General features: G+C 39.8%; 1 protein-coding gene across 3 annotated transcripts in view; it reads left to right on the forward strand.

Annotated features, from left to right (window-relative positions):
• Positions 1–12,132, forward strand: part of csmd3b (CUB and Sushi multiple domains 3b) — a 463,214-nt gene that overhangs the window by 434,527 nt on the left and 16,555 nt on the right. For all 3 annotated transcript variants that reach the window (XM_088090048.1, XM_088090049.1, XM_088090047.1), the window contains 6 exons: positions 635–817; positions 987–1,163; positions 4,419–4,598; positions 5,283–5,456; positions 5,645–5,818; positions 11,682–11,755. In XM_088090048.1, coding sequence (XP_087946174.1) covers positions 635–817; positions 987–1,163; positions 4,419–4,598; positions 5,283–5,456; positions 5,645–5,818; positions 11,682–11,755 — 962 coding nt within the window. The remainder of the gene's footprint in view (positions 1–634; positions 818–986; positions 1,164–4,418; positions 4,599–5,282; positions 5,457–5,644; positions 5,819–11,681; positions 11,756–12,132) is intronic.

Here is a 12,132-nt window from a genome sequence, read left to right on the forward strand (position 1 = left end):
GCAGAAGGGACTGAGAATGCTGTCTAATAGCCAGGCAATGACTGATTTATATCCACACTTTACATCTTGTGTGTCAGACGAAGCTGTCCAAAACTAACGGAAATTATTGACATTAATTACATGCACACATAAGCCAATGCAAATTTTAGATCATTAAAAAAAAGCAAATAGTGACCAGAAATATTTGGCTTGCACATGAGGGTGACAATGTGTGTGGAGATGTGTGAAAGTGTGTGGGTGTTCCCAGGAGCGTGCTCTGTCTGTCAGGCCGAATTTGCTGACCAGGCGGTTCTGCAAGGGCAGAGTGAGGAGTGCATACACACACGCATAAGCTCTAAAGGCAAACATATGTCCCTTGTCACTAACATATGTGTGCAGTCCACTACTATTTGTAAGCAGCCATGTCATACTTGAGTACTCAGAGGACTGAATTTCTTTTAAAAACTGGGAGCAAAATTTCATCTCACACCGCTGTGTTTAATGTTGATGAATAATTATTACTGTTTAGATCATTGTTGGGTCCTTTTTTCTTGTTCTTTATTATCTGTTTGGATTTGTAATTTGATGAAAATCTAAAGGATTCTAGTTTTGAAGTTGGGGAATTAACTGTCTCTGCTTGTTTCTCTCTCTGTAGGCGACACAGCTGGTTCCTGTGGCGATCCTGGCATTCCCTCCCACGGTTCGAGGGAACAAACTGATTTCAGGATCCGTTCCAAGGTTCACTTCAGCTGCACCGAGGGCTACGACCTGATTGGTTCCTCAGAGAGAATGTGCTTCCCTAATGGGACATGGTCCGGCACACAACCCTTCTGTAAACGTAGGAAGATACTCTTACTTAATCTCAATTTATTATAATCCAGCACGCTGACACTGATCCACTTTATAGATCCTCCCATGCACTCCTCTTAAATAACCATTGTCATAGAGCTAAAACTCATTGAGATGCATGAGGCTTTCTCTCTCTCATGCTCTCATTTTCCCCCCAGCTGTCCAGTGTGGTAACCCTGGCACTCCCAGTAATGGCAGAGTTTTTCGTTTGGATGGAACAACATTTTCTCACTCTGTCATCTACTCGTGCATGGACGGCTACCTGCTCACAGGCGCCACCACCAGGCTGTGTCAGGCCAACGGGACATGGTCAGGAGCACAGCCCAACTGTACCAGTAAGTTACCTGTTGGGTATTAAGGGATGGCTGATCAGCCTGTAGATCAGTTCTAGATCAGTGGTTCCCAACTGGTCTATCCAGGGGGTCCAGACTTTGTCCTTAGTCAGTAATTCAAGGTCCACACATTGGATAAGTTACCACATATTCAATTTTATTTCACAAAATGTATAAACACAGTGGCTTAGAACAAAATGAAATAAAACATATTGCAAGAATGAAGTGCCATTACTTAAAACTTTGTAAATAATTAGCACTACAGCCAAAGAAGTCCATATTATTGCTTCAAGGCCAGTGACATTAAAATGCTGCAAAGAAACAGCATGTCAGAAATTTAACATAAAGCATGTTTTTTACAAACATGCATTGCGTGAGTCACTTGCGGTCCTTTCAGAATGGACCTGTGACCCACTTTTGGCCCACAACCCACCAGCCGGGAACCACTGTTCTAGATAATATGAGGTTTAATAAGTAAATGTAGTTTTCTGCAATGCTTTTTCTTTTTTTTAACCTTATTATTTTGAATGTGAACTCATACATAAGGTGACTTGGAGGCTAAAAAGCAGACTGTCAGCTTTATGTGTCACTTACTATATATAATCAGAGTCTTAAATCCTTGCTTTGCGAATGACGTCTGCAACTCATAAACTCCGAACTCCTGATGTGTGATTATAAGGTTTCCTCTCCAGCCTTTTGCGACCTTATTTTATGCCTGCTTTTAAATTATTCTGCGACAGTATAGGTTTTGAGTAATGAAATCAGCCTCAAATCTTCATGCTCCTGCTACAGACTTTATCGAGTGACATGAATAACCTTGATCGTTGTTTACTTTAGCTAATTTGCTTTCTGAACTCTGCAAATAACCATAAAATATAACATTCTCTTCCCATAAGAAATGTGACTGAAGCCATGGTTGAACAAGTGTTAATCAGTGCTGCATGTTACACAGACTACAAAATCTGCATGTAAAGTAGCATATAATATAAACAATTAGCACAGAGTTTACGCGCTAACAAAATACCTTATAAAACACATTTCTACTCCGTGTCCCAAGGTGAAATTCACTTTGCTCTGGACCCCACATGAAGGAGTTCTAGCAGTATCTTCGTGTTTTCTCATTGTCAGTGACTTTCCCGACTCTAATGCACTACGCAAAGAAACAAGCTTTAAAATGTCCAGCAGTAAGGAACAAAGAAATGCTGAGAAACCACATTTCCCCGATACTGGGTCCTGGAAAGGAAAAAAGAGTTTTTAAGAATCCCCTTACTTAAAGGAAATAGCTTTTACAGTAGATTACAATACATCTATTAACAACCATGACAGTATCTGGGGTGGGTTTAAAAGCATTTAAAGTGCCTATTAGACTATGAAGGACAGTGCTTTATAAGTGCAGTCAGGGGAATCCTAATGCTCCTTAAAAGTGTCCCAGGACAACCTCGGCCATTTTAAATATCTTTGTTGTTTCATTCATAAGAGGTGAAGCCCATAACTGAATCTGAAGAGATCACACAGCTCAATCACAGATTTGCTGTCCACCGTGGTCACTACATCTTACACAATTAAGGAGATGCATGGGTAAACGGCCTTTGTGTAAGATTTAGGGGGATTTAGTGGTATCCAATGGTGAGGACTGCGGATTACAACCAGCTGAAGCTGCTCCCAGTTAGAATTCTAGGATTCAGTGTTCATTGTTCAGTAGGTTTTACTCTGAGCAGAATTATCCACAGTGGTATCTTCCTCTCCAAAACAAATGAACCCAGTGATTTAATCTGGTAAAAACACTGAATAAAACACTTTTGTGTTAAAATCTGTTTGTTTTAAAGTAAGAAACACACAACAGTTCCTATTTTTAACTGATTATACACCAAAGAAAACATAATTATTATATTTTATTCGATTTCTGCCCATATATCCTCCTAAATCCCACACACTGGACCCTTGAATTTATGTTAGTGGCTGGGTTTAAATCCACGGGAGCTCAAAGTTTTGATGACTGAGTGCCCATTTATAGAGCCAGTTCTAAATGAGGGCCACACAGCAAAAGTACAGGTGCGATTTCTCCTCTGGAATCGCTAACTTTGGCAAACAGCATTAGCATTGAGGACAGGAAGTTATTCCTGCGACACGCATTAGTTGCCACTAGTTGCAAACAGTAGCTCTCTACAAATTGTCATTCCATACCTAACAGAAGCTTGTTTGATGGGGGGGCATAGTCTTATCACAAATGATAAAATATAATACGTCATATTCGGGGGCTGCACAAAATGTTTCTGATGGCCGCCATTGGCCCGTGGGCCACATGTTATGCAACAATAGATTACATCCTCTGACAGTTACATACTTAATCTAGAACTTTGCCATTCTGGTGTATATTTATCAGAGGGTCCTTTCTCTGTCTTTACGGCTTTTGAAAAACAGTGATAAAAAAGATTTATAACTACAAAAATAAAAGTGACAGATCTGACTGACATCACCAAAAAACTACTCCTACCACCCTTTGTCCCTGATAGTATCTAATCTCTTTCTCTACCACTCTATCTGTGCATTAATTCACTTTGTCATCTCTGTCTTTCTTTTCTCTCCCTTTTAATCTATCTTTATATTTAAAGCAGGAATGATGAACTTTTGTCTCCCACCTTTGGTAGTAAGAGTAATTACACAAACACTGTCAACACATGCTCATGACGTATGCTTGCAGGTGAGCTTGCTGCATTTCCCACGCCCTCAGGAGCCCTCTCTTCTTGACTTTCATCCTTCTTCTGAAGGCAGACTTTTTATTTTTTTCCCTGGAGCATCCACTCCAGAAACTTTTCTTGGACACTTCTTCAGAATCTCTGCCATAGTTTCCACCATACTCCTAACTGCAGCTCCATCACTATGGTTTCTCCCCCACTTTCTGACCCCCTCTAGCTCTGGCTTTTTGATGTAAAACACATCACTTCCAGTGTGCCAGTGCTGGAAAGTCACCACAAACACCAGACACCACAACTTCAGTGTACTAAGAAATACAGAGAGCGTTCCCTGGTGGCAGCAGGCTCAGTCAGCATTGTGGGAGCTCGCTTGGCAAGAGCTTGAATGTAGCCGATGTTCATTTATATGTAAAGGCCCTGTGCTCCAGCTTTAAATCACATATATAAAAGAGCATGTTTCACCGAGTAATAAGCAAATTAAAATTCCAATCATCTTGTGCCATAGCATGAACTATAAAGTAATTTTAATCTCTTTTTATCCAATCCCACTTGTGTTTCTCCATAGTGATAAACTGCGGGGACCCAGGTGTGCCAGCAAATGGCCTTCGCTATGGCGAAGACTTTACAATTGGTCAGAATGTTTCCTTCCAGTGCCAACCAGGATACAGAATGGAGGAGGATGGATCACCTGTAAGGACGTGCACACAGAATGGGACGTGGAGCGGGAATATGCCTATATGTACAGGTATATAGTTTATGAACAAATGTTTGTTCAATAAACAGAACTTTAGATGTCCTTGTTCCAGGATGAAGCCAGGGTAACACAACCTGTTACAGTGACCTAAAATATGTCATTAACTTAGATGAGACGTTAAGTTAAGACAAGAAATAAAATAATAGTTTAGTGTGTGAGGTATATGTGAAAATATGTCATTAATAATGGCATAGCTATAAATTTTAATTAAACTTGCACTAACAGTAATTTGCACAGAGGATGTTACTGTTATAGATAATATCTCATGTGTACAGGTAGCACATCGCAACTGATGGATTCAGAAGCGGGCTCTAAATCCAATTTAAACCTTTGTCTAACCCAAGCTACTATTTAAAGAATGAAACAGCTGATTCTGCTCACAGTGCAGTCAGTGCCTTTGTGTGGAAAATAAAGAAATACAAACAAATCAGATAATGTGAGTCACATGTTACATCTTGTAATTTTAGTGATTAGTTGAAAATGTATCTGTCACTTAACGTGATTGAAAGTCTTCCTAGACAAAACTAGAAACATTTTAATGACTCTAAAATTATGAACTCATTTTCAAATCAGTAGTTGAAACCAATCATCTTATAAAGCAGGCAACCGCAGCTGCTAAAAAACGGATGCTTTTTTCTCTCCCTCTCTCTTAACATATCTCTCTCTGTGTCACAGCGGTGACCTGCGCGGCTCCCCCTGCCATCAGTAATGGGGTACTGCAGGGCAGTGACTTTGAATGGGGCAGCAGCGTGAGCTACAGTTGCTCACCTGGATATGAGCTCTCATTCCCGGCTGTTCTGACCTGTGTGGCCAATGGCACCTGGAGTGGCATGCTACCACAGTGCTTACGTAAGACCAGACGCCCTCGTATACCAGCACTCAAACTGCCTGCTATTATTTGTTACCGACCATCAGTTACAATTGAAAGCAGAATCTACATTTGTCCTTGAGCTACTGCAGAAAGTGTTTGTCAGCAATATTAGCGCCATGAGCTGAAATGGAATTGTGTGTGTGTGTGTCTTTGTGTTTGTGTGTAGCCAAGTTTTGTGGTGACCCAGGTACTCCAGTCGGTGGCTTTAGAGAGGGGCGTAGTTTCATCTACCAATCCGAAGTCTCCTTCACTTGTGCTCCTCCTCTCATTCTGGTCGGCACAGCAACCAGACTTTGTGAAAGTGATGGCACCTGGAGTGGCACACAACCTCGCTGTATCGGTAAGTTTCATCATTCATGTTCACTTGATGACCAGAAAAAACAGAGAGGCTATTATATAAATTAAACACATGATCCTAATATTTTTGGGAGTGCTTTTATTTAGTGTGCTAGAAAATTTGATCACGATATATGATTAGTTACATTATGGTTCTGTGTACTTCAGAAATCAATTTTATTTTTTCGTCATTTCTCATATTTTTCATGTGAAGAACAATGTGTTGTAAATGGCTTTTTGGTTTTGGTAGAACTGAGTGTTATACCATGTTTTCTTAATTTAAGGCATATGAATGAAAAGAAATATTAATGTGTTTTTTTTCTATTCAAACAGGCCAAAGTTCTCAAATATTAAATGTTTAAACACAAGCAGCCAAACAAGAACATAGTCTCATGAAAAAAGCCCCTAATTGGCATTTTTTTTATTTAGATCATCATTGATCTGATAGAATAACAAGCAGTTTTTGTGGAATTTGACTTTTTTTTATTCTTGAAGTACATGATACACAAAAAAGTGTCAAGGTTTTGAAATGCGGGCCAGACAGGTCTTACTCAACCAACTTAAAATAGCTTTGGCACTTTGTTTCTGAATAAATTTATAAGTTATGAAAGTTTCTCAGGATTATGGTGTTAAACTAAGTCCCCAACGTGTTCAAAATACTGCACCAGGGCTTTTAACCTTAAAAATTGATTTAAGATTTTACTGATTACTTTTTAAAAGTTCCTGACTATATCATCAATCATTTATCCCCCATAAGCTGGAGCACAGCCCAGTGTCCTCAGGCAGGGGTGTCTTACCCACATCAAAGTCTGGGTTAGATTTAGGAGGTGGCGATGGTTAGTCTACGAGGGCCTCCAGAGTTTTGAGTAATAGTTCTCTGGAGGTAAAATGAGTGTCAAACCACAGTGTTTACTGTGGTGTGAAAGTTTTGCTGTGGCGGCAATGGCGTCAGCGGGGGAATGTGGGTGTGTGAGTATGGACAGAAGTGTGGATGTGATACAAAAACTTTGATAATGAACCCTTCTGTTTCTCTACAATAGTGATGTAAGATTTGCGAGCAAGCATTTGAAGGACTCTTAAATATGAATGAGTTAACTCATCTCGCAAACATCTAACATTCTGCTTCTGTATGTTAGTTGTGCATAGGGGCCAGGTTAACTTCTGAGGGCTGCTGGACTGTTATTAAGCACAACTCTTATTCAGTACACACCCCCTAAGCCAAGGAATGACGCAGCCCCTGAGCAGAGGAACGAGTCGTTCTCAAGTCGCTCACATGGGTCATTCAAAAGCACTCATCCCCTGAGCTGAAGACCAAAGCCTCATTCCCATGGAACAAAAAACCCACTCACACCCGCTAACATCTGGCTTTTTAATGCAGTGAGAATGGATTTGATCGGCATTCACACCCAGGTCAAATGGCCGTGCAGTAGACACAGGTTTTTTTTCTCATCTTGGACTCCGATCGGCTTTTATAGGAATACAACACCTGGGTGAACATGGTAATTTCAGTGAGATGCGAACAGTGATGACATCAGTGGGCATTTCATGATCTGCAGGTTATAAAGAGAGGATGGAAGAGGCAACAATGGAGATGTCAAGTAAAAAAAAAGGCATGTTGTTCACGAGTGGCAGTGACATAAACTGATACACTATTACACTATTGAATACATGTTGGCATTACATACATACGTCCTGTGTATGAAATGTCTGTATCCTCACTGCTCCATATTACTAGAAATTGATGAAATGATAATCTGGTCTTCAGTCACATATCTCATCCAGGCATTGTCTCACAGAACTGAAAGATTTTTTGGGGCCCACCCCAACAAAACATTTTCAGCAGAAACACTGATATCAAAGCATAGTATTACAGACTAGTTTTTAATGTCATCCCATTCCTGTGCACATGTTTTCATTTGTTTCATGTTTTTTCTGCTTATTTTTAATGTGTTTATTTTCCTGACTGGATATTTGTAACCTTTGAAACAAATTATTTAGTTTATGCCAGCCTGCCAGTTTTATTATGACTGATTTGCGGCTCACCAGGGAGCCTGGACTAGCGTCTGAGGTTCCTCTGCTTAATAATCATGGCAATTATTGACCCATCGTTGACAGCCACATTTCAATTTACTTGTGGGTTGGCTGTGCAGAGCAGCTACTGTTCTGTCAAAGTTAAAGTTACACAGACTTATTGGAATAATAATGAACAGTGACTGGAGGCTCATCTGACACTATCTTGTAAATGAAAAAGGAGCCTTAAGAGGACAAGCCCTCAAGGATTCCACTGATGTTAGTGGAAGCATAATTTCCAAATTGGCAACTCTTCCTCATAAAACTGCTTCTTCTTTCACTGTTAGAATCTTAGATGGCCTGCCTCTTACATACAGCAGTTATTTCAACTTTTAAAGACAGTGTAAACTAATATTACAAGCTTCTGTGTCATTAGTTTTAGCTTGAACCAAAATTACCTTTTAACATAATATTTCACATAAACGGTAGGGTTTTTTTTTTTTTTTTCACATTTTTACTATCACCCCTCATGAGTCCACTGAATATGACTCCATTGTGTTCATTTAAAGGTTTTCTAAAGCACAGTGACTCCAAGCGGTCTGTTCTTCAGCAGCCAGCTTTTCCAGTCTTGTTTGGAGTTGTTTTGCCAACATTTTTGGAATATATAAGCATATTGAGAAAATGTTCTCAGTTCATTTGGGATCGACATGGTGACAAACGCTGTGTGGCTGTACTTTAGTTTGGGGTCTCGTGGCATCTGTGTTTCATGAATAGTATCTGTATGCATATGGAAAACAGTGGCAATCCTTTTCCACAGACTTAATAAGTTACATTAGTTTTGCGCTTACAGTGAATCCTAATGAAATGTATGTTTAAATAATAATGAATTAATTTAAAATTGATAGAGGTATTTATATATATCCACTGGTGGACTTAATGCTCCAGAGACATAACTAAAACTGTAAAAAATGTGTGCACGCATAGGCAGGAATATGCATACACATTGTTTTTTTCAGATTTAAAAAAGCTGTGTTCATGTTTATGTTTCATAAATCTCAGTCACTCTGGCACTGGGTGCACGTGCACCAGCTTCATTTCCACACCCGCAGTTAGCCATTAATGGGTCATTTGCATATTGATACCTGTGTCCGCTCCACCACTCATTAGTCCTGTAAATGAGAATTATGAAGAAGTGCAGTTTTAACCGACTGTGTCGCAACGGCGAGGTTCTCCAACAGTGCCAGAGCAGCTGTCACTACACACAGCTGTGGATATTTGTCGTGTCCATACCACTAATTCATTATGTTTCTGCAGACCATCAATGCAGTAAAATCTCAGTCGTCATTATTGCTAAATATCCAAAGCATGATCAATGATTCATTCTCAGTGCTCATGTTAAAACTGGCTTTACAAAGTTTTACACAGGACAACATGAAATGATCATTAACAGGGAGATGGTGCCTCAAATGTAAAATAAAGGTAATGATGAACTTTATCACTCGGACATAACTAAATTTATAAATGTGCCTTTAATTGACATTTTACAGAGCACTCTGTTACCTGAAAAACTAATAAATCAGTGAAACTGGCAAACAGCCTAAAAACAATCTAATAATTAAATATATAAAACACTTAAATGTTTTTGTTTTTATGTTATCCAACCATGGTTCCTTCATATCGCTGATAGGCAATCCAATCACCAGGGGGCAGCAGGGGTAGAAGGGGGCTTGGGGGAGTTATGTAACAGCCTACCAGTTAAAATGTGAAGATGTGAGGTTATGTGAACAAATGTGTATCAAAAGACTGTTAAGATTTTGTTTAAAATATTGAAACATAAAAAAAATGAACAGCAATGTCTCCGTTCAACCACGGTTCCCTTTGGTGCTTCAATATCACTGCATCACACTCTATTTAACATTATTATCTTAAAGATCACAATACAGATCATATCCTTAATGTTAACTACTCTTATGGAGCCCGGAGACAGTTTTGGTTTATGGAAAATGGAGTTGCAGGGTGTCAGATCGATGAAGAGGAGATGGCAAACTGGTTTGTAATTAAGAGTTTTAAATTCACTTGTCACTCTTGCAGGTACAAGGCTCAGTGGGCGGACATGCTGCTCCACCATAAATATTTCTAAATGCACAGTAGAGAACAGATTCGAGAGATTTAAAAAAATTTTTTAACATCTAAACTCTGATAGTTATGTTAGATGAAATGACATCAGTGTTGGCGTAGAAAAAAAAAACACTTCAATCATCGATACACCAATATACCAAATGGCACGAGCCTATTTTGTGAGACATTAATCCAAATTTTCAAGTTTTTAAACACTTAACATTGTGAGTGTTTTGGTCACTCACCTGATAGATTAGTCCTTAGCAGCGGCCCGTGTTAGAGTACAACCTGAGCATCGTCTCCTCTCCCACTCTTCATTGTACTTATTATTATTATTGTTCTTATTAAGGCAAAAAATAATAATCTTTCAAGTAGTTTATTCAATGAGTTATGTCCACTCTGGTCTAACAAGTAGGGATTTTATATAGGAACCCCCTTTTTCAGAAATAACAGAGAAAGTGCTTGCTCATGATCAAGACACCAGTACACGCTGTAACTTACAGTATTTAGTTAAAAGCGCCCATAAATGGGCATCCACATCCAACATCAAACAAGCCGCCGCTATCCAGGGATTAGGAAGAAATTGAGACGGATATTCAGCACACATTACAAATGGTCCCACTGGGTCAATTCAACACCACGTGATGTTTAGAGCACCACTTCACATGTCTGACTCAGAGCAGGTGCTTAAACATCAAGTGTGGTGATGAATTGCAATAAATGAGAGCTTTTGTAATGCGAACAGACGCTTGACTCTTTGTTCCTTCGTAGCAGCAGATAAGACGCGCATACAGAACTATATAGCCACTATAAAGTCAGATGTTCCTTGTGAAATAGACAATCTAAAAATAGCGGGGCTCCCTCTGAAGTGTTACTTCACTGATGTAAAGACTTAATCTATAACTACTGAAAAGTAGAAGTTGCAGCACAAGTGGGCTGCGTGTGAAGGGGAATCTTTCAGTTCTTTGTTTTTTAAAACTATGAAACAAACACGAGCCCACACACAAACATCGCAGTGATGGAGGTGAAGTGAGAATGTAATGTTCATTGCTGTGCTTTGTGTGTGTGTGTGTGTGTGTGTGTGTGTGTGTGTGTGTGTGTGTGTGTGTGTGTGTGTGTGTGTGTGTGTGTGTGTATGTGTACACTCAGGTGATTTATTAGTGTGTGATTGCAGCTGTATGTTAGCGTGTGATGCGTATTACTCTGTGACTGAAGCAGAATGAGTTTTGAGCTGAAGCAGCCTGCTCTTTAAATAAGACAGAGGAAGGGGGGAGGCGAGGGGGGAGAGAGATACAGTGACATGGAAAGATAGAAAGAGAGAGGAAGAGAGCAGTTAAAGGAATAGAGGAAGAGTGAGACAGCAGTAAGAGAGAGAGAGGGCAGTTAGAGAGGTACAGGAAGAGAGAGCGAGGTAGAGGCGGGAGAGAGAGAGGACTGGAGAGTGAATCTGTCATTTCGGAAGCTGTATTGAATCGAGCTCTGCGTCAGGATGTGCTCTACATGCTGATGTTCCTGCCACACACACACATACACACACACAGTCCCTCAAAACTGGCTTCGTTTTCTGGTAAAACACTACTGCCCCCTGCTGTCCCACTCTGGATATACACCCTGCTGTTACCATGACAACAGAGGAGAGGAAAGGAGAGTTGAGGGAGGACATATAATGCTACTGCTAATTTATCTTTCTGTTAGATTTTGTGTGTAATTACTTCCACGCCTGTGCTGTCTTTTTTCAGAACCAACCAAAACCAGCTGTGATAACCCCGGGACACCACGATACGGCTCCTTAAACCGGACCTACGGTTTCAAGGTAAAAATGTGTACTTATATTAGGAAACTTGGTAACTAATATAGAATATCTCTCTGTGGCGCCAGTGATAGGTACAATGCAGTTTAGCATCTATCAAATTACAAAGAAAGAGAAAGGAAGGAAACAGAGAGAAAAGCAGCCAGAAGAAGAAATCTTTGGAAACTGTTGGTCAGACAAAACAAGACATTTAAAGGCGTCAACTTGGACTTTTAAATATGTCAAACTTTTTTAATGGGGAAGTTATTCTGCAGACTCATTCTGAATATAATTCTTATTTACAGCCTTATTTTATCATGTTGGTTTGTTCTGTACATATGACATCTATTAAATTTGCATACGTCCTAGTAGAAGGTTCCCTCCTTAGCTGCTTTTCTTGA

The sequence above is a fragment of the Plectropomus leopardus genome, chromosome 17 (genome assembly GCF_026936395.1).
Source record: "Plectropomus leopardus strain MGB_pleo_1.0 chromosome 17, ASM2693639v1, whole genome shotgun sequence".
NCBI lineage: Eukaryota > Metazoa > Chordata > Actinopteri > Perciformes > Serranidae > Plectropomus > Plectropomus leopardus.